This window comes from Notamacropus eugenii, chromosome 2, assembly GCF_028372415.1.
Source record: "Notamacropus eugenii isolate mMacEug1 chromosome 2, mMacEug1.pri_v2, whole genome shotgun sequence".
Classification (NCBI taxonomy): domain Eukaryota; kingdom Metazoa; phylum Chordata; class Mammalia; order Diprotodontia; family Macropodidae; genus Notamacropus; species Notamacropus eugenii.
Window position 1 is genome coordinate 510,220,357 of NC_092873.1, and position 23,901 is coordinate 510,244,257.

At 42.5% G+C, this 23,901-nt stretch overlaps 1 protein-coding gene across 3 annotated transcripts in view; it reads right to left on the reverse strand.

The window, feature by feature from the left end:
* The window catches only part of BEND5 (BEN domain containing 5), a 906,797-nt gene that overhangs the window by 683,643 nt on the left and 199,253 nt on the right, over positions 1-23,901 (reverse strand). For all 3 annotated transcript variants that reach the window (XM_072649372.1, XM_072649371.1, XM_072649373.1), the window contains exon 3: positions 12,493-12,617. In XM_072649372.1, coding sequence (XP_072505473.1) covers positions 12,493-12,617 — 125 coding nt within the window. The remainder of the gene's footprint in view (positions 1-12,492; positions 12,618-23,901) is intronic.

A 23,901-nucleotide genomic window follows, 5' to 3' on the forward strand; every position in this document is an offset into this window, starting at 1 on the left:
GGCATCCTTGCTTCGCTCCCATATTTATGGGAAAGGATTATAGTACATCTCCATTGTAACTGATGTTTGATGTGGGTTTTAGATAGATTTTTAATAATGTTAAAATGATCCCTCAATGCTTATAATTCGTAGGGTTTGCATACAAAAGAGTTCTGTGCTTTGTCAACTTCTGTTTCTCCATTCATTGAGATGACCATATGGCTTTGGATGTGTTAGTTTTTATGCTTGATGATGTCGATTCTTTTCCTAATGTTGCACCATCCTTGCTTGTCTGGTATTAATGTCACTTGGCTATAATGAATGATGTTTTAAAAAATAAATCGTTGTAATCTGTTTGACAAGATTTCATTTAAAATGTTTGAGTCAATATTTGTTAAAGAGAACAGACTATAGTCTTCTTTCTGTGCTTTATGTTTCCCTAATTTAGATGTTAGGATTCTACTGGACTCATAAAAGGATTCTAGTAGGTGCTTTCTTTCTAAGTTTTGAAAATAATTTGTGAAGGATGGGTCCTAATTGTTTTGTTTTATGAAAGATTCATAATATTCTCCTGTAAATCCACCTAGATCAGGAGATTTTGTTTTGGATTCTGTTTTATAATTCCTTTACAGCTAGATTTACTTCCTTTACTAGGATTGGGTTATCAAAAATTTCTATCTGATCATTCAATATACAGGGTATTTTATATTTTTGAAGTTATTACTCTCTTTTCTTTTCTCATATTCACTAGCATATAACAATGAATTAATATGCTCTGGTTATTCTTTTTATTTTTTTCTGGTTTTTACTGTGATTTCACCTTGCTCATTTGCTATTTTATTGATTTGACTTTCTGCCCTCTTCCTCTTTAATCACATTAGTTAAAAGTTTATCGTATTTATTAGTCTTCAAAGAACCAGCTTTTGGGGGGGGAGTTATTGTTCGCATGGGGATTTGCTTCTAATTTATCTTTCTCCATTAATTTTTAATTTCCAAAGCCTTTTTGCTGATTTTAGGTTTATTTATTTGTGGGCTCTCAAATTCTTTAAATGTGTATTCAGTTCATTAATCCTCCCTTTTGTTAGTATGTATATATCTAGGAAAGCAATTTTCCCCAAGGACTGCTTTAATTGCATCCCAGAAATATTAGCATGTTGTTTCATCACTATAATTTTCTTTCACATATAATTATTAATTGTTCTATGAGTTGTTCTTTGACCTGCTTGTTATTTAGGATTTCATTTCTAACTCTCCATTCCGATCTGTGTCTTTTGTTTATGGTCCCTGAACCAATTACTATTTTTGTTGTGTGTCTATAAAGGATGTATTAACTATTTCTTCCTTTTCACACTTGTTTGAAATATCTCTGATCCCTAAAACATATTCAACTTTTGTAAAAGTTCTATGTGGTATAAAGAAATACATAAGTTCTTTTGCAATCCCATTTAGAAAATACTTTTTTCACTCTAATTTCTCCAGCAATTTGTTCAATTCCATGTTTTCCCTTTTGTTTGACTTTCTGTTAGACTTATCCAAAACTGAGAGAAGGATACCGAAATCTTCTGTCACTATTATGTCACTGTCTCTGTCTTGGTGTATCTCAGTTAATGTCTCCTTTTCCTTTTCTCTATGGTGCTAAGTTAGCCACTTAAATCCTGACTCCTCCTGATCCATGGAACTGCTTTTTCTCCTTAGCACCTACCTCTCAGCACTGTTTTTCATCTCCTTTTATGTGCTGTCTTCCCTTATTAGAAGATAAACTCTTTGAGGATTACAGTCTTTCTTTGTTCTTGTATTTCTATCCCCAGCACTTAGTGTTGTGCCTGGCACAGGGTAAATGTTTAATAAATGATTCCTTCATTGCTGAAGAAGACCATGCCATCAGAGAAATAATGACATGACTTGCACTTGATTTTGTTTTGAGTGAGGGAGAGCTGTGCAGGTCACCAGCCTCACTTCTCCTCCAGAGCCATCTGAATCCAGGGACCAGATATTCATCAGAATGACTGGAGATGACCCAGGATGAGGCAATTGGGGTTAAATGACTTGCCCAAGGTCACACAGATAGTGAATGTCAAGTGCCTGAGGTGAGATTTGAACTCAGGTCCTGACTCCTGCACTGGTACTCTACCCACTGTACCACCTAGCTGTCCCTAATTAGCATTTACATAACACTGAACGATTTGCAAAGTACTTCACATATAATTATGTCGCTGGATCCTCAAAACAGTCCTGGGAGGTAGGTACTACTGTTATCCCCATTTTACAGATGAGGAAACTAAGGCCGGCAGTGTGGAAGTGATTTGCCAAGAGTCACACAGATAGTAAATGTCTGAGGCTGGATTTGAATCCAGGTCTAACTGGATCCATCCTCAGCACTTTGGGATTCCTAGCTACCTTAATGACCTTGAAGAGAGGAGACTCTGGGACCTGGGAGGTGGGGAGATGTGGAAGGTTGTCAGGCCATTGCCTGTCAGGTCAGTACAGGCTGGTGGATGTCTGGTCAGAGGCTGAGAGAAGCTCCTAAGGTCATATAACCCAGGAAGGCAGGATCACCAACCCCGCCCCTCCTCCCCCCAGCTTATAAACTCACACTGTCTAAAGCCACCTCTCACTGGGTGATTCCCCTCTAAAAGAGACCTTAGAACAAAGAACAAGAATGTCAAAGCTGGGACAAGTTGAGAACATAAAAACCGAGAACATGAAGAGTTGGGAAGATCCTGAGAACACAGAACATGAGGGCGTTAAGGGATCTCAGAACACAGAGCTGGGAAGGCCCCAACAGCACAGATCTTTGTCAGAGGCTGGTAGACCACCAAGATTAACCAGTTTTGTTCATAGGGGAGAGAAGGGAGTTTCAGAGGTGCAATGATTTTTGCAGAGTCCCACTGCCCCACGATGACAAAGCTAGACCCAGGACGCACATTTCTTGCTCAGACCAACAGTCACATTACTGCCTCATTCTCTCTGTCTCTCTGCCCCACTGCCAGAGGAAGCACCTGTTTCTTGTAAATAAATGGCTGAAGATTAGCTGGAGAAACTCAGTTAAAATTGATGTGGAAGGGCTGGGCCAGGCAGGAGCTGGGGAGCAACATTCAAATTAGCGGGTGGCCTGCATGCCAATTAGTCCAAGCTGATAAATAGCCTTTCTGGGATGCTGGTGGTCAAGCAGGCCAGGACCAAAGTGAACATGACAGGGAGATGCAGAAGGCCAGACCCAGCTGGGCTGGGAGGAAATGGAAAATGAAGCCATCATGGGTCATTAAGACTCAGATACACAAGCTCTCTTTCTCTGGTTCATGGACATGTGGATGGCTGCAGGCTAAAGAATTCATGGGGCACCTGGGCAGGAGGGACTGGGGTTAAGGCTCTGACACTAACCTGCTGTGTGACCCTAGACAAGGCAACTCCTTTCTCTGGTCCTCAATAGTGTCACTTGCAAAATGAAGGAACTGATATTGTTTAAAAGAAAGGGACCTCTCCTTCCCTAGCCTTCACCCTGCCCACCAAGCTACCCTACCCACAGCCCAGCAGTTCCTGAGTGAGAGGTAAGCTGGAAGACTGGCAGTAGCTCTAGCCTAGGCACTGGCTGGCAGGAGGACTCTGGGACCTCCAAGGTCTTGTCCAACTCTAAATGGGTGATTCCAAGTTCCTTCAAGTCCATGACCTTGAGAAAGACCCTTCTCTTCTATAGCCCTGAAAATGGCACTCAGTTGATAAACAACAATTCTGGCACCACAGACCTCACAGTATAAGTGTGAGGATGAAGTGAGAAAAAGGAAATCAGGCTCTTGACAAGCCAAGGTGGGCTGAGGGTGCCATGATGGACAAAGGGGCAAAGTCGTTGTTTTCTGAAAATCTTGTCATCCTAGAATCCCTGACTGGGCAAGCACAAGCTGAACCCACAAAGAAAGAAGACAGAAGTACTACTGGTCATTTGAATTGCCTAAAGCTACCATTCAGCATCCACACTCTCAGCCCATACCAGGCAGCACAAGCCAATTCGCAGGCTTGTAGCTTGGGATCTGGCTGTGAGGGTCCTGTGCACGACAGTGACTCAGTCTGACCTTCTCACCTTTCCCACACAGCCCATCCTGAAAACATATCACAGAATATCAGACATGGATTCTGCTCAGCTACATGAAAAGGAAGGGGCAGCTGGGTGGTCAAGAAGATAGAGCACTGTGCCTGGAGTCAGGAAGATCTGAGCTCAGACCTGACCAGCTGTGGGATCCTGGTCAAGTCACTTAACCCACATGTGACACAATTCTTCATCTGTAAAATGGGGCCACAATGAAGAATGGGAAGAGAGGAAAAAAGCACAGAGGGGCTTGCATTGGGCACTGGTGTGGAGTCAGGGGGACTTGGGTTTGAGTCCTACTTTATTCACTTAATAACTGTTACTCTGGACAAGTCCCTTCAGGTCTCTGTGCTCAGTTTCCTCATCTGTAAGAGGAGAAGGTAGTGGCTCTCAAGTCCCCTCAATCCTGAAATTTATGACCCTCCTTTATTAGAGCTTCCATCAGTGGACAGTCAGAAAACCTTCAGAGACACTCTTGGCATGAGCAGGCGCCATTCATGGCTGAAGTGAAGGCTGAAAAGAGGCACCTACTGCTGAACTCATCCAGCATCGCCAGCCAGGTTCACCTCTGGACCCCTTTCCTTCTGCTATCAGGAGTCTCTGTTGTCTTGCCCACTTTTTGCTCTTGGCCTCCACCCATCTTTCAACCTTTAGATGCCTGGTCCCCATCCCCTCCTCATTCTTTGGTCCCTCTCCTTCCCCATGAGCCTTGGGCCTCCTTGAGATGAGGAGTTTGGGAGCCTGGTTTGTGCCCTCCCCAAGTAAACACTGTGGAGAGAGGATGGACTCCAGCTGGGGTCCCTTGGACCTCTTCTCTACCAGCCTCACTTGTTCTGCTGCCCCTTCTTGTACCCTGCCCTCATCAGTTCCCCACTCTTTTATGTATTGCTGTTCAGTTGCATCTGACTCTATGTGTCCCTATGGGAGTTTCTTGGTAAAGATGACCAGATGTAAGTTGGTGTGATAGGAGTGATATTTTAACCCCTCCTTGCCCAGTTCAGAAAGTACTTAAAGGCTTTCTGATCCTTCTGGGTGCTGGTCCCTCCTAAATGTGTTCATTGTCTATCCCAATTTGAACGTGAGTTCCTGGCATGTTGCTTTTTGGTTCATCTTCCTAGTGTTTTTATCAGCATTTGCCACATAACAAGGACTTATTAAAAGTTTTTTTTTTTTTTTACTCACTGATTCTCCCACAATGGTGATGAAATTCTACTTCATGTCCTATGAGGATCAGTTAAAGAAAATGAAGCTGTTTAGGCTAGGGAGGAGAAGGCTCAGAGAGTCTAAGACTCACCTTCAAGAATTGATGGAGGAAGGATCCACTTTGTTCTATATGGCCCCAGGGGTCAAAACTAGGAGCTAGGAGAGGAAGCTGTCAAGGATAAAACTGGGCTTATAGTAAGAAAAACTTACTAACAACTACAGCTATCTGCAATGGGTATCCTCGGGAGGCCAGAGGTCTCGAAGCACCCAAGGGAAAGGACCGCTCTGTTAGACAGCAGGTCTTTTTACAAGTATAGCTGTGACCAGAGGCCTTCCCACTATATCAGGGCAGGCACATGGTTATTTCTAGATCTGAGGTGTCCGTGGATCCCACACCCAGCGCTCTGTACAGAAGAGAGGACTAATAAATATCTGTTACACCTTGTCTTAGCACTAGCAAAGAACTAGAGGCAAGTAGATTCTCCTCTTCAAAAATGGCCAAACAAGGTGGAACGTGAACTCGGTGAATTATGACAGCACCCTAAGAACCATGAATGTGAAGAACTGGAGCAGAAGGAAAGAAGCAGAGCCAGGGCAACGATTCCAAAAGAAAAGGAAATGGACCAAGAAAAACAGCACTTGAGAGAAAAAATGGACTTACCTTCAAAGAGGCAGGGGCTTACAGGTAGGAAATACTATGTACACTGTCACACCTACCTGATCGTGGATCTAGAGCCTAAAGAGATGTGAGAGGCCAGCTCTGCCTAGTCTGACCCCCTCATTTCAGAGGGAAAAGGATATTAAGGGATTTCTCCAATTTGCCCAACTGCTACAAGGCAGCTCAGTGGATCAGAAAAACACTAGCTGCAGGGCTATGGGTAAGTCACATCACCTCTGTCTGCCTCAGTTTCTTCCTCTCAAAAATGGGGGTAATAACAGCACCCACTTCCAAGAATAGTTGTAAGGGTCAAATCAGACATTTGTAAAGCACTTAGCTCACGGTAAGTACTTAATAAATGCTTGTTCTGTTTCCTTTCCCTTCATCAAGTTTACATAGTAAACCTCAGAGGCAGAATCTGGACCCAGGACTTATGATTCCAAAGTACCTTCTCCCTCTTCCGTTCCCTCCATCTATTCTGTCCATGTTTGTGTTGGTTGTTTTTGCTGAAGTGCCTTTTTTCTTTTTCTTTTTGAATTCTTTGTTACAAGAGATGATTCCCTGGATAAGGAAGGTGAGGTATCTTCCAAAATGAAAACATTATACAAACAACACATATTAATAGTTTCTTAAAGCCAGTGAGGTGGCAAGGTAGGAAGACTGCCAGACTTGGAGTCAAGAAGATCTACCTCAGTCACTTACTAGCTGAGTGACCCTCGGCAAGTCCCTTAATCTCTCCCCAGGCTGAGTTTCCTCCTGTCAAAGCCAAGGATCAAAAGACAAGAACTAGGCAAAGTGATTAGCAAACCACTCAGTGCTATAGAGATGTCAAGCCTGAGGCCTCGCCTTGGAGATGGCTGGGCCAGGCTCCGGGCCTCCTCCCATGGCCCAGGCTCCTTCCATCCCAAAGTCATCTCTTCCCATAACAGATTTCTGTTTTCCATCAGATCGAGCATCTCTAGAATTCTGCATAAAATCTGAATATCAATCTCCCGTTGGCTGGCAGTGATCAGCAGACGCCAGCCCGTGCAGCTAGGCTTGACGTGTTCTAGGAGCCAGATCCTCATTTGCATGGGGCTCTTCCTCACTTTCTACATCTGTGTTTTATTTATGTTGCCGCAGCAATATTTATAAGTTTATGTCACAATAAGCATCCACTCTAAATTTGGGGCTTTTTTAATTGTTTAGCCAGAAGATTCACACACAAAGAGTGAGAAGGAGCCTGGGAGGGAGGCAGAGCCTGGCCAGACACAAGTATGAAGGTGGGTCCCCTTTTGTACAGCACATCACTCTCCTGGTGAACAGCACCATGGAGATGCTGACACGAAGCACAGCAGAGAGGGCAGGAGCCTGACCCTGCAGGAGCCCAGGGGGCAGGGGAGCAGGGAGGCATGAAAACTCACTCTACAAGACTGGTTCTTTCCTCATTTTCCACCGCTATTATGGCATCAGCACTCACGTCCTCAACCACGCCACTATCCAGCAGAACGGCCTTCCTGAGAACTAGATGGACTTAAACCTGGATGTTCTGAGCTGCAGTAGGGCTACTGTTACTCAAGTAGCCACACTAAGTCCAGCCCAAGATGGTGAACCCAAGGATAGCTAGGGAGGGGACACAACCAAGCAGGTACCCAAGGGAGGAAGGGAGCTGGTCAAAGCTCCCTTGCCTATTGTTAAAGGATGGAGGAGAGGACAGAAGGAAGGAAGGAAGGAAGGAAGGAAGGAAGGAAGGAAGGAAGGAAGGAAGGAAGGAAGGAAGGGAGGGAGGGAGGGAAGGGGGGGGAAAGAAATACATTCAAATCATGAGACTAGCACGAGCAAAGAGGACGTTGACTCAAACAAAGCCAGTTTACAGTCAACCTTGGGAGAACACCAACCTCCTTTGCTAGGACAGTGACAGCCTCTACCATGCCTACATGACGCAGTATCATTGAACACACTTTCCAACATTTCTTCTTTTGGATTCTTCTGAAGAAATGAATGTGAGCAAAAAGGCAAGGTGAAGAAGGGATCTGTTCTTCCTGCTGCTAGTGGTATTTCATCCAGACCTGAGGGCAGGTTCAGGCAGTGAGGACATCTCTCCTCTTCTGCAGGCTCTAAAGCTGAAAATGATGGCTCTATCACACTTTGTGCTCTCCGGTGTGGGGTGGGGTGGGTGTTGCGGGGGGCAGACAGGAACAATGTCCTCCCAGGACCCAAGGAGCTGAACCATGGACTGAATGGGCACGGGAGGCATAACGATGTACTTCTCCCATTCTGTTTAAAGCCTCTAGGGAAGCCTGTGCTTGTCAACTACCTTAAAAGAAACACAGCACACACCAGACAAAAGGGATGAGTTTTCTTCAGGAGGATGGGGGCTAAGCCAAGAGAATGACTGGGTGAGAGAGCCCCACCCATGGCCTAACCTGAGAATCCAGAACCATCCACAAAGGGATGGGACCAAAGGGGAGTCAGCTTCTCTGAGTACTGAGAGAAGTGGGAGCTTGGCCAACACCCAGAGGTGCCTGCTGATGCTGGTGCTGCCTCAAGTTGTAACAATGGGAAAAGGGCATAGACCTAGCCCCAGAAAGTACCTGGGAGGTCATCAAAGAAAGAAAATAGGGGCCCAGGAAGCTAAGAAATGTGTCTGGGCTCACAGAGCTAAGAAGTGTCTAGGGGGCCTTAAAATCCATGTCTTCCTGCCTCCCAGTCCCAGCCTGGCCAGAAGTATCTCTGACAGCAGGCATGAGGACCCTGCCTTGGAAGCTAAACTTTCTCCCAATAGCCTCAGCTTCTTCTCAGGCACTAAAAGAGGCATTTTATTCAGCAATCCCCCACCCCACCTGCCATGGTGGATCAGCTTCAGGCATTGCCATCTCTCCTGAACTCAGCACAGGCCGGCTAGCCTATCTTCCTAGCATCCTTCCCAGGTGGCTACACCTTGTTTCACAGCCAAAGCTCTCATGCCTGTCTGCCTTTACTTGGGGCAAGTGACAGGGGTGCTCTCCTCACAGGAGATATATGTAGCCACTTGGCTGCCACAGTCCTGCCTTGTCAAGAAGGATGCCACCTCCCCAATCCGTCATCCCAAAGTTCAAGATTAGGTGTTTTTCAAAGCCCCCACTCTGAGCTTTTCCATCATAAGCGTGGTCCCCAAAATGACCAGACAGCCTATGGTGGAAAAACTACATGATAGGGAACTCACAGGTACCCCCACCTCTTGCCAAGAGCCCATGATCAATGGATGGGCAAGGTCGGCCTAGACTGGCCCCTTTGTAACACCCCCCCTCATCCTTGAGATGTGGTGGGAATAAAGCCAGGCACAATGTCAGGAGGGCCTAAATTCACAGCCAGGGTCAAACACCTAATGACTAGGTGAGCTGGACAAGGACCTAGATGACCCCTCTTCACCATGACAGCCCTTAAGATAGTTGACTTTGACTCCTAAGTCCTCCCTGAATCTTCCCTCCTTCAGGTCCTTGGCTTATAGTCCCCTCAACATCCTACTTGTTACAGCCTGTGTTCCTCAAGTGCAGTCCCAGAGCCATGTCCAGGGCTTCAGGCCTAACCAGACACAGGGAGAGCCTGACTAGCCATTTTAAAAAATACAAAGTACCTGGCTCCAGGCCTAATTCTGATGCTCACTTAGAGGCTAAATATCCTTTGGAAAAGAATCTCAAGTGGGTTAACCTTGGGCACCAACACAAAAGTGGTACAACAATTAAACCCTGTTCCAGAGGGCCATCAGAACGTCCCACTTGAAAACCCCAGGGCTGGACACTTAAATGAAGCAAAAGCTCAGCCCTCCAACAAAGGGCTGCTCTGCAGTTACAGGGCAGCAAACCCCCTCTGAGAGAAAACATTGCCAGGAAAGCCCAGTAGCCCAGAACACCAGCCTAGGCCCACTTCAGAGGGAGTCCTCTCCTCCCAGGATGCTTTGCCTTTTGTGATGTCTAGACAGATACCCTCCCCACCTTGAGCCCCCCGCAAGAGGGCATATCAAGCCTCAAAACAAAGAAAACAATCCTTCAGGTGGTGCTGGGGGTGGGCACTCTGAGTCCAGTGCTGGGTATGGGCAGCAGGGGAAAGTCCAGTGTCAGGCCAGGGATTGCCAAGCTGGGGAGGGGCAGGGGCAATGGATGTGATGGAAGTGATCAGCTGCTGGGCCTTAGGAAAAGCTGTAGAATGGGTCCAACCCCAAATACCTGGCTATAAATACCTGCTTCCATGATCAGCCAAGAGAATGAGACATACTGGGAAAAACCTGGTCCTGAGCTGATGCTAGCTGAACCTGAGGCCTCCTTCCTCACTACTTCTCTCTTAGACTTTGTTGTGATCTCTGGGCTGGTGACCTGACCTCTGCATCAGATATAACCTCTCACCTTTGACCTTCACAGAAAATCAGAGCAGGACAGAGCTTAGGAGGTACCTAGTACAACCCCAGCCTGAGGCCTGAGGGCACTTGAGTAGGCAACGGCAGAGTTCAGACATGCACTCTGATGTCCAGTCCTTTTCAGCACACAAAAGATCATGAGTTTTGGACCTGGAAAGGATTGTAAATATGCTCTGGTCTAGTCCCCTTGTGGATTGGCCCCAGAGAGAACAGGGGACTTGCCCAAGGTCACACAGTGACTCAGAGGCAGAACCAGGACTAGAACGCAGGCCTCTCAAAGGCCCCACCCAAGGTTCTGTCAGCTTTGAGTGAAATGAAAGGAAGAATAAGAAAAAGAAGTTGCTTCATCTTGTCCCAGAACACCGGGGGAAAAAATGTTCTCTGCCTTTGTGAGCACTAAGACCTCAGGCACCCCACAATGTGGCAGAGATCCAGAGAGAGTTAGGGAGAAGTCTTCTGGGCCAACTTGGGAGCAACTGGGAGCCAGAAGGCCTCTGGATGCCAGCATCTGAGACACTCAGTCTAGTCCCCCCTCTAGGCTGTAACCATTTCATGAGCCCGTTAATGGACCTATTGGCTTTCCACTCACACCGTCGCTGTCACACTGCATCAGAAATAAATTTAATGCCATATAAGAATATTTAATGCCAGAGCCAGAGGGAGAGAATTACTTTTCCATCAATGTAGCAGGAAGCTTGGCTTTCACAGACTTTTAGAAATACACTGTTTTACAAACTACTTGTTGGGTACCTATCTCTGCCCTACGCCATACGGCTCAGACCAGCCTGGGCCAGATGTGACAGCCATTTTTAACATAGACTCTGGGTCACCTCCCTCCTCTCCTTCAAAAGCCCGGTTCCAAACAAGACCCCAACTAGATTACATTTGTGCAGATCTCATTGGAACGGAAATTGGACAGATGAAAAAGATTAGAGGGTGACACATTATCCAAGCAGAGCTCACAAGTCAAACTTAATAGTAAAACCATTTTGCCTCCATGTAGACAACCACGAAAACAAATATCCTGTATGCTGTTGCAAGCGGGGCTATCTGCACAGCCCATCTCTGGGCCTCTGTGAGACAGGTGCCCATTCATTTGGGGCCTGGATCACCCGACTCCAGTTGATAGAAAAGGTCTAATAAAGCTCTAAGAAATCCAATAAGCACATTCATGATTCCTGGCTGTAATGTGGAAAGGACAGTGTGGAGGGCAAGGAAGATATAAGCCTGGAGGAACAGTCACCAAGGTTCCATCCTCCAGCTTCACACACCCAAGTTCCTTCAGTTAAATCTTGGGGCCACAATAGCCAAAGCTTCCTATAAGCCTGAATACAGATGGCATGTTTCCCCTCAAAGGCATCATCTCTACAACCTCAAGTAGGTCTAAATCAGAATTATCTGCCAGAGGATACTTGTACATTTTTTCACTTCAAAGAGATCAGAAGGTGGGGAGATTTACAAAATTATTTTAAAGGAACTAAAACTGAGACTTCCAGAGTTGAAAGGGACAATCAGAGCCCAGGTTCTCCATGTAGGTCTTTGGACTCCAAATCCAGAATTCTTTCCACTGACCCAAGTTTTTGGCACTGGGGTTGGTCTTTAGACCAAAACAATAACCCGTGGATAAAGGGGATCTTGGTATAGGAAGAAGTCTGCAAAAGTCAGTTGACAATACCTTTTAATACAAAAGCATCAAACAGTTGCCTGTGAGAAGACAATTGCCCAGACTACATTCCTCCTAGCAAATGTAGAGAAGAGAAAGCAAAATACTTCAAAATCAGCAAAGACAGGGACGTCTGCCCCAGTGGCTCTTTGGCAGGACACATTCCTCCCACCGTCAACTTGTGACCCCACTTGACGAGGCCAATTCCTTAGGGACTAGCTGCCTGCAAAGAGCAGAATGAGGACATGGGCCTTTGTTGTCATTTCCCCCTTCAGGTTGTTTGTTTCTGTGACATCTCTTTATTAATCACAAAGTAACTGCATATCAAGTATTCACAAACTATTGCTGTTTATAGAACATGCCAATTTTTATGCCATAATTAGCACCCTTCTATGTGCCTCGCAAGAATATTTGTCATTATTTCTGAAGAAATACAAGCCTATTTCCTGCAACAAAGCCAGTGAATTCTTTAAAGAAACAAAACCAAATTTCATTCTCATCAAAACAATGCTGAAAGTAGCTCTGACTTCACTTACCTGTGATTCTTTCACGTTTTCAACAGTGAAATTGAACCAGACTCTAAAGCGTGGATTGCAAGTGTCAGGCCTTATGAACAGGTCATATTCAAACTCGGATACATGATCCACCCGGCCAAGATTACCTAAGAATAAGCACAAAGATAACTGGAATGTAATCAAGTGAGGATGTCACAACCACTGATCACCAGCTGTGGACAATTACTTATAACTGTGACCTTAGCCCTCATTCTACTTTCCAAGTCACACACCTAAGAGATGAAACTAGCCCTATCACCAGGCCTGAACCTGCAATTAGGAGGTGCTACCACCAGGTGGCACTAGTGTCCCAAGCAGAGCCCATGCCCACAGTGGGCTAATAACTGTCATTAATTTATATGTTCCCAAAAATCCTGTGAAGATCATACTCAGGGTGTCATCACTCCAAGTCTATAGACCAGGAAAGTGCAGCCCAGAGAGCCCCAGTGACACCCACAATCTGAACTCAGGTCTTCCTGACCTCAGACCTCCCCCTACCCACTACAGAAGCGCTGCCCTTGGCTGCTGACAGGCACAGAAGGGTGCCTAGAGGCCACATACGAGCTTCTTAGAGCTGTGGTGTTGTCTGGGTCTGACTGAACTTGTATGTAGCTGATCAGACATCCCATCACATTGCCGTCCCGGAGCCCTCCCTGAGCCCCCCAGATGGGAAGGCTTCTCTTGCAGACATCTGCACTGAGAGCAGAGCAGAGGGCACCAGTGGAGCCTGGCTAGAAAAGACTGACAGCCACAAAGAGACTACAGTTACTGAAAGACAACAATGGTACAACTTGGTACCTGTCTCACCAATACTCTGTCATCACTAACTTGTAACAGATCTCATCTCCTGCCCAAATCTTGATTATAAAACCCCATTTTACCTGGTCCCAGTGTTTCCGATTCTGAGTCTTCATAGGAGCCGCTCTCTACCTCATCACTCACATCCACCTGTTCACAACTACTCCAACCACTATGACCCTGGTCAGTCGTTTCAATCCTGTCCAACTCTTCATGACCCCATGTGGGGTTTACTTGGCAGAGATTTTGGAGTGGTTTGTCATTTCCTTCTCCATCTCATTTTACAGATGAGGAAACTAAGGCAAGCAGGGTGAAGTGACTTGCCCAGGGTCACACAGCTGAGAAGTGTCTGAGGCCACACTTGAAACCAGTAAGATAAGTCTTCTTGACTCTAGGCAGGGAATTTTCCTCACTATGGTACTACCTAGCTGTCCTACAATTACCTCAGCTCAGTCATTTCTGGTCATGGATGTAGTGCTTTAAGAGTCAACTGACTGATCTCTTCATCTTTACACTATTTCCACTCCACATTATTTTTGCCAATATTAGCAATTATTGATCATCTTAAAATATTTTTTGATCATATCATGGGCCTGTTCAATAACCTCCTCTTCCATTACCAGATAAATCCCTAACTTCCTGGACTGCAATTTGAGGAATTGCATAATCTGGCTTCAACATGATTTTCCAGCTGTATCTTCTGCTAACCTTCACAAACCTTGCCATACAAAAACACTGTAGTCCAGGGGTGGGGAACCTACAGCCTTGAGGCCACATGTGGCCTTCTAGGCTCTCACGTGCAGCCTTTTGCCTGAGACCAAGTTTTACAGAACAAATCCTTTTATTAAGGGGATTTGTTCTGTGAAGGTTAGTCTTTACAACTGTAAATCATTTGAACATTCACATTTCCATGCCCTTGTTCATGTTCCCTCCCCTACCATCAGAGGAATACCTTAGCCTCCTCATCCCTCCCCTCCATCCATTAAAATTTTACCCGTATTTCAAATCCTAACTCAAATCTGACTTCCTCCATGAAGCTCTCTCTGATCACTACAGCCACCGATACCTGTCTGCCCTCCCTGACCTGCTGGCTATTCCTAGTACATGACACTTCATCGCTCATCTATATTCTTTCATACAGTCTGCCCCTCGTGACCAAAATGTATTCCCCCTTAACTCCATCTCTTAGAATCCTAGATTCCTCCAAAGATGACTATGTCACCTTCTAAAGGAAATCATCCCACCTGAAAGAGTTGCTAATACCCCTCCTCCTCTTCACTTCCCATTTATTCTCAGGACCAAGCTTATTTATTTTCACCTGTTTGTACCTCTTCAGTTCTATTGTTGCAGATATTATGGGGGAAGGGGGAAGAGAGGGAGGGAGGGAGAGGAAGAGAGGTAGAGACAGAGCACTTTACTTTGTATCAGTTCATGTAAACCTTTGCATGCTTTTCTGTATTTTCGTGTTATTTTTTTCTTACAGGATAGTAATATCATGTCATTTTCTTACACATGATTTGTTCTAATCTGCTTCTGATTCTCTGCAATCATAAAATATACTGCTATTAATATTTTAGTGACTCTAGGAATTCTCTGTCTTTGGGATACAAGCCTGGCAAGGGAATCTCTAAGTCAAAGGGTAGGTATTTGAGTCACTTTTTAAAAACATAACTCTACGCTGTTTTCCAGAACAGTTGGCTTGTAAGCTTCCTGAAGGCAGGAGCTGTCTTTTACCTCTTTTTGTGTCACTAGCACTTAGACCAGGGCCTGGCACACAGTTGGTGCTTAATCAGTGTTTAGTGATTGATTTCATTTCATAGATCCAACAGTAGCATGTTAGTGGCCTCATCTTTCCACAACCCCTTCCAATACGAACTCTTCCCATCTCATCATCTTTGCCAATTTGTTGAGTGTTTTGTATTTCTCTTCTTAGTGATTTAGAGAAATCTTTCACGTTTATAAATTTTGTCATGATTTGTAATTCCTTTATTTTTTGATATCAAATTTATTTTTCAGCTCTCAACATTCACTTCCACAAGAATTTGAATTCAAAATTTTCTTCCCATCTCTTCTCAACTCAACCCCAGGACAGCATGCACCCCATACACCTCTTCCTCCAGTCTGCCCTCCCTTCTATTACCCACCCTTCTTCCATCCTCTTTCCCCTCTATTTTCCTATAGGGCAAAATAGATTTCTATATTCCATTGCCTGTATAGCTTAATTTCTACCTGCATGCTAAAACAATTTTTAACATTCATTCTTAAAAGTTTTGAGTTCCATATTCTCTCCCTCCCTCCCCACCCATCCTCACTGAGAAAACAAGCAATTCAATATAGGTTTTACACATGTAACAATGCAACACACTTCCATAATAGTTATGCTGTAAAAGACTAACCACATTTCCCTCTGTCCTATTCTGCCCTTCATTTATTCCATTCTCTACCTTGACCTGTCCTCCCACAACAGTATTTGCTTCTGATTATCCCTTTCCTCAATTTGCTGTCCCTTCTATTATCTTCCCTCTCATATCTCCTTCCCCTTGCCTTCCTGCAGGGTAAAATAGATTTCCATATCCAATAGAGTATGTGTTAATCCCTCCTTAAGCCAAATCCCATGAGAGTAAGGCTCAATTATTTCCTTTCATCTCCCCCATCTTCCCCTCCACTGTAAAAGCTCTTTCTTCCCTTTTTTATGTGAGATGGTTTGCTACATTCTACCTCTCCCTTCCTCCTACTCCTAGTACATTCCATTCCACAGTAAATTTTATTTTTTTAGGTATTCTTCCTTTATATTCAGTTCATTCTGTGCTCTCTGTCTCTGTGTGTGTATGTATATATACATACACACATACAAACACCCATGTACATATACATACCTACACATATATAATATACACATACATACATACCCATACACACCTACATATGTGTGTGTGTATATTTCCTCTAACTACCCTAATACTGAAAAAGATCTCATGAGTTACAAATAACATCTTTCCATGTAGGAATGTAAACAGTTTAACTTTAATGAGTTCCTTAAGGCTTCTCTTTCCTGTTTACCTTTTCATGTTTCTCTTGATTTTTGTATTTGAAAGTCAAATTTTCTATTCAGCTCTGGTCTTTTCAACAAGAATGCTTGGAAGTCCACTATTTCATTGAAATTCCATTTTACCCCTTAAGTATTATACTCAGTTTTGTTGGTTATATGATTCTTGGTTTTAATCCCATCTCCTTTGACCTGTAGAATATCATATTCCAAGCCCTTTGATCCCTTAGTGTAGCAGCTGCTAAATCCTGTGTTATCCTGATTGTATTTCCACAGTACTTGAATTGTTTCTTTTCTCCTTGATCTGGGAACTCTGGAATTTGGCTACAATATTCCTAGGGGTTTTCCTTTTGGGATCTCTTTCAGGAGGTGATCGGTGAATTGTTTCCATTTCTATTTTACCCTCTGGTTCTAGAATATCAGGGCAGTTTTCCTTGATAATTTCTTGGAAGATGATGTCTGGCTCTTTTTTTGATCACGGTTTTCAGGGAGACCAATAATTTTAAAATTATCTCTCCTGGATCTAGTTTCCAGGTCAGCTGTTTCTCCAACAAGATATTTCTATTTTTTTCATTCTTTTGGTTTTGTTTTATAATTTCTTGGTTTCTCATAAAGTCATTAGCTTCCAACTGCTCCATTCTCATTTTTAAAGAAGTATTTCCTTCAGTGAGCTTTTGAATCTCCTTTTCCATTTGGCCAGTTCTGCTTTTTAAAGCATTCTTCTCCACAATGGCTTTTTGAACCTCTTCAACTTTTGGGTTAGTCTACTTTTAAAGGTGTTATTTTTTTCAACATTTCTTTAGGTCTCCTTTAGCAAGCTGTTGACTCACTTTTCATGATTTTCTTGTATCGCTCCCATTTCTCTTCCCAAATTTTCCTCTACTTCTCTTACTTGGTTTTCAAAATTCTTCTTGAGCTTTTCCATGGCCTGAGACCACTGTATATTTTTTGGAGGTTTTGTAGAAGCCTTCACTTTGATGTCTTCCTCTGATGGTATGCTTTGTTCTTCCTCTTCCAAAAGGATAGAAGAAAATACCTTTTCACCAAGAAAGTCACCTTCTGTAGTCTTATTTTTCCCCTTTTTTGGGCATTTTCCCAGTCAGTTACTGGACTTTTGAGTCCTTTGTCAAGTGGAGGGTATACTCTAGGGCCCTGCAGCTTCTCAGTTCCTCCAAGGTGGCATAACCAAGGGAGAAAAGTTTATTCCTCTCCTGGCCTGCACTCTGGTCTGTGAGCAACCACAAGCACTCTTTTCTGCCCTGGAACTGCAAGTAGGGTTCCCTCTTCACAGCCACCACCAGCTCTACCACACTAGCGCTCTTCCTCACCCCAGGACTGCCATTCAGAACTGAGATGCAGACCAGTGGCTCAATTCTCCTAGAGTCTTTAGGCCAAGGGCTCCAAAAGTGGACTCTGCTGCCACAGTGGCTGCTGCTGCCTTAAGGCCAGACTGTACTCCCTTCTCACCCAGATGAAAGAGCTTTCTTACTGACCTTTGAAGCTGTCTTTGGCATTTGTGGATTGAGAAATCTGGGAACCACAGCTGCTACCCATGATTCTGTGCCCTGAAGCCTGCTTCAGACCTGTCTGTGCAGCGTGATCCAGGATGGGTTGTGCTCTGCTCCAAGTCTGGTGGGATCGATCTTTCCTCTTGACCTTTCAGGCTGTCTTAGGCTGGAAATCTATTTTACTCTGTCAATTTGTGGCTTCTGCTGCTCTAGAATTTGTTTAGAGTCATTTTCACAGGTATTTTATGGGTTTTGTGGGGAGAGCTAAAGCAGGTCCATTCTTCTACTCTGCCATCTTGGCTCTGCCCCCCTCCTCCATGATTTGTAATTCTTAATTGGAAAACCATCTATGTCTAAAACTGCATGTCCAAAGTAGAATTCATTCAGTTTCCCCCATTCTAAATTTACTGTTAAGGGAACCCATTCACCCAATCACCCCAGACTGCAACCTTTATCTCATCCTCAATCCTTTATTCAAGTTCACTCCATATGGTCAGTCTTTTGTCAATTCTTGTGGTTTCTACCTTCACAACATCTCTCACCTATGTCCCTTCCTCTCCACTCCCACAGCAGTCACTCCAGTGTAGGGTTCGTGACCTCACACCTAGACCTCTGCAACTGCTAGTCTCCCTTATTCCAGTCTCCATATTCATTGGACTGTTTTTACCTTAATATTCTCAGCACTCAGAATGGCACTTGGTGCATGGAAAGCACTTAATAAATAATTCCTGACTGACTGGCATTGGACCATTGATCAGAATTATTTGAGGCAAAGATTTTTTTCCCCATTTGATACATCCCCTTTTTTATCTTAGCTACAATTATTTTATTCAAGCAAAAGGTTTTTTTTAATTTAACTTAATGAATTTATCTATTTTATCTATTGTGATCTCCCTTATCCCTTGTTTGGTTAAGAATTTCCCCCTTTAAAAGTAGATCTTTGGAGGAGGACTTGAGATGGCAGAGTAAAAAGAAGCATTAGAGTTTAGCTCTTCCCCTATACCTCTGACAAAGACCTAGAGAATGGACCCAACTGGATTTTACTTGGGAGAACCAAGAAGTCACAACAAGGGGTTTTCCTGAAAAGCTAAGCAGTATCCATCTAAAACCAAGACCAAATGTTTTCTTTAATAGGGATATGTTAGAAACGAAAGTCCAATATCACTATCACAATACAATATTGTACTAGAAACGCTAGCTACAGCAATAAAAAAAAGCAAAAGAAATTGGAGGAATAAGCACATGCAAAGAGGAAACAAAACTTTCCACAGATGATATGATGGTTTATTTAGAGAGCCCTAGAGTCAAATAAAAAAACTAATCAAGATAATTAACAACTTCAGCAAATTTGTAGGATATAAAAGAAACATATAGAAATCATCAGCATTTTTGCATATTGCCAACAAAATCCAGCAGGAAGGAATAAAAAGAGGAATTCCATTTAAAATAACTATGGACAGTATAACATACTTGTGAATTTACCTGCCAAAATACATACAGGATCTACATGAATACAAACCATTCACCACACAAACAAAAATAGACACAAATAAATGAAGAAGGATTAGTTGCTTATGGATATTCTGAGCAAATATAATAAAAAGGACAATATTATCTAAATTAATTTCATTATTCAATGCCAAACCAATCAAACTACCAAAGAATTACTTTAAAGAACTAAAAAAATATATTAACAAAATTGGCTTGGAGGAACAAAAAGTAAAGAATATCAAAGGAATTTTAAAAATGGAAAGTAAAGGCACCTAGTAGGACCAGAACTCATAAAGATATTTTGGTACTGGGTTAAAAATATAGAGAGGGTAATCAGTACAACAGATTAAATATGAAATATACAGAAGCAAATGAGCACAATAATTTAATATGTGATAAAAGATCCTTCTCATTGGAACAAAACCTCACTAAACTATTGGGAAACTTAGAAAGTAGCTGTCAGAACCTAGGTGCAGACAAATATCTCACATTTAATAACATTATAAGCTCAAAATGAATATGTGGTTTAAACATAAAGAGTGACATCAAAAACAAATTGGGGGGAAATGGAAGAAATTACCTATCCGCCCTATTGCTAAAAGAAACAGTTCATGACCAAACCAAAACATAGAAAGATTCAAAGATAAAATGGATCATTTTGATTACATAAAAAGTTTTCACACAAAACCAAAGCAGCTAAAATTGGCGGGGGGGAGGGCAGGAAACTGAGGAAGATACCTTTGCAGGAAGTTTCTCTGAAAGAAGTTTCATCTCTAAGATACATAGGGAACTTAGCCAAATTTAAAAGAAAAAAAAGCCATTCCCTAATTGCTACATGATCAAAGGATATGAATAGTCAGTTTTCAGAGGAAGAACTCCAAGTTATCAATAGTCACCTGAAAAAAATGCTTTATATCACTGACAATTACCACCTCATACCAGTCAGATTGGAAAAGATGACAAAAGAGAAAAATGACAAATGCTGGGGAGGCAGTTAGAAAACAGGTACGCTAATGGTGAAACTATAAAAATTTTGGAAAGCAATATAGAACCAAGTCAAAAAATTCTTAAACTGTGTATACTTTCTGACCCAGCTATACTGCCACAAGATATATACACCCAAAAGAGACCAAAGGAGAACAAAGACCTATATGCACAAAAATATTTACATCACCTCTTCTTGTGGTACCAAAGAACTGGCAACTAAGGACAATGCACATGGGGAATGACTGAACAAATTATGGTATATAAATACGATAGAATGTTCTCGTGCTATGAGAAAAGACAAAGAGGATGATTTCAGAGAAACCTGGGAAGACTTGTATGAACTGATACAAAGTGAAGTGAGCAGAATCAGGAGAACAACCTACTCAGAGACAGCAATATAGTAAAGATAATCAACCCTGAAAGACCTAGGAACTCTAATCAACATAATGACCCACCACAATCCCAAAGGACTCATGAGGAAACATGCTACTCACCTCCTGACACAGAGGTAATGGACTCAGAGTGCAAACTGAAGCATATTTTCTTCTTTTTTTTCCTTTCTTTTTCTTTTGTTCATCTTTTTGGGGGGAAGATGGCTAATGCAAACATTTGTTTTGAATGACTACACGTATTTGTAATGAGTTTTACTTTTCTTGCCTTCTTGATGAGCGAGGGAAGGGAAGGAGGAGAGAATTTAGAACTGACAATGAAATTAAATTTTAAAAAAGATCCATGGCAAAACAACTTTGAAAGATTTTAGAACTCTAGTCAATACAATGATAAGTCCAAAGGACTGATGCTGAAACAAACCAAGCACCAGAGAGGTGATGAAACTTTAAATGTAGAGAAAGAGACAGACATTTTGAGACATGGCTATATGGGAATTCTTTTCTCTTCTGAGCATTTAAAAAATGCCTCAAAAAGCCTCCAATCTTTCTGGGAACACTATTATTGACTTCCCATCACATCTCCACCCCAACTTTCCCCACAAAAGAAAGAAAACCCCAATGCTTGTAACAATGATCAGGGTCCATACTTTTTCAAGGTCCACAAATGTTTGCCAGAACCTGCAGCTTCAGCCTGTTGCTCTTCTTGTAGGAGTTTGGGAGCATGTTTCATGACTGGTCTCCTAGGTTCATGGTTGGTGACTATGCTGATCACACTTCTTTGGCATTTCAAAGCTGTTTTTTCTTTACACTGCTGTTCTCGCTACACAAGTTGCTCTCTTGTTCTGCTCACTTCACTCTTTATCAGTTCATACAATACATCAAACTCAACCATCATTCAGTTTCTCTGAAACTTACATTTCATCTTTTCTTATGGCATGATAATTCTCATGCCATGATTTGTTCATCTCTCCCCTTGGGAGCGGGAATGGCAGACAATTCTCAACCGAATCAGAGACAGAGGATTACAAAAGATAAAACAGATTATTTCAGTTACATGAAATTGAGAAGCTTTTGCATGAACATTAATGCAAATAGGATAAGCAGGGAAGAGGTCAACTGGGAGAAAATATTTTTACCAATTATCTCTGATAATGTCCTGATATCTAAGAAATATATGCAACTAAGAAAAATACCTAAGACCAAAAGCCATTCCCAATAGATAAGTGATCAAAGATATGAACAATGTCAAAAGAAAAATTACCAATTATTAGCAACCACACAAAAGAAATAAAAATCCAACCCAGACTAATGTTTCCCTTTATACCCAATCAATTGGCCAAGATGACAAAAATGAGAATAGTCAAATCTGCAATACTTGTATTAAGATAGGAACACTAAGGCACTCTTCGTAGAGCTGTGAACTGGTTTAACATTCTGAAAACCAATTTGGAATTAAGCAAAGAAAGTGATGAAAATGCTCCTACTCGTTGACCCAGAGATTCCAATGTTAGGCTTACAGCCCCCAGAAGGTTAATGGACAGGCTCCATAAATATCAAAATATTGATAGCAGCACTTCTTGTAGTAGCAAATAACTGGAAACAAAGCCAGATGCTAAACAAATTGTTTAAATGGAATAATAAAGCCTTATAAGAAACAGTGATATAACTGCAGAAAACCCTGGGGAGACATTAAACTCAAGCAACGTAAAACTGGTTAAGCAGGAACAACAGACCCAGTGACAGCAACAGAATGGAATGCTGCCAAATTATGGTGACCAAGCCCAGCCCCACATAGATATCAGAAGGGCCCTCAAATCCTCTTCCTGGAAGAGGGAAGAGGAGTACAAATGTAGTATATGATAGCCTTTTTCTAATAAGTTGTTTAGTTTTGCTAAACAGTTTCTTTTCCTTCTGTTTTATTCTTTGTTACAAGGGATGACTTTCTGGGAGCAAGAAGGAAATGGCTATACCGAGAGATGTAGGTAATATAGCATCGTTTTTTTTAAAAAAAATAATTTTCCTTCTAGACACCTCTATGGAAAAAAAAAAACTTCTCTCATTCCCCTCTAAATTTATTTTTTATGGTGTTAACTTTTATAGTCAGGTCATTCTGAGTTGCCATTTTGATCTTATGTGGTAGAAGATGTTGCAGATCTTCTCTCTTTAAAACCTAGTTCACGAATTCCCTTTGCAGCAACATCAGTCTTACTCAACAATATCTCTTTTTCCTTTTCATCAGAATTATTTCTCTTTGTGTCTCAAGAATTTCATTCCTAAATGGACTTCCCCTATAGAATTTTTAATCCATAGATGCTACTTAATCTTCCTTTAAAACCCTTTGAAATGTACTCTCCTAAAACCTAGAGTGGATTTCAGAATGGCTAGATCTCCCGTTTTGGCTGTGAGAGATGAAATGACTGAGGAAACAAAAGTTCAAGCTTCTGAGCATATCGATTTATTAAGAAATGCCTACCAACAGCCCAATAAATCAAGATCAGTTGCCTTCCTCAGCTTTAGCACTGGACCCCCAATACAGGGTCAGACAACTTTTTTATGTATCAAAAACAATTAAATAAGACAAATTAATTAAAAGGAAATAATTAATCAAGATACATTGTGCAATCTGATTTTTAATTGAAAGAAAGATCATGGACTTTCCAAGTTGGAAGATGGAAAGTAAATATGCAATTCCTTCACAGAAAAAGAGGTGTTCCATTCTCCCCAGCTATCTACAAACGATCAAAACAACATAGAAACAATTACTGGTTGACTGGTATGGGACCACAAGTTTTCACACAAAACATATGGACTGCTTGAGATGCATAATTGTGAGAAAACTCCTTCCACCAATCTTCAGATCTGATTGGATTTCTGGACAGCATAACCAAGGTCCTTAGTTAAGGGTCTCTAAGGCAGAAATGGTCCAGCTTCCCAATGACACATTCCAATGCTACAAAGTCTTCTCACAGTTCCCACAACAGAAACTGGACTAGACCCACAACTGAACAGAAAGGGAACTAAATTAGCTCCAGAACTGAATCAGCTTCCAAACTGAATCATAAGATGAAGTCACGTGGTTCACTCAATTCCCACCACCACCTGCTTCTCCAACACCCTTAATTCCCTTACTCTCCTTCTGAATCACCAATTGGAAAGTGATCACCTCTTCTAA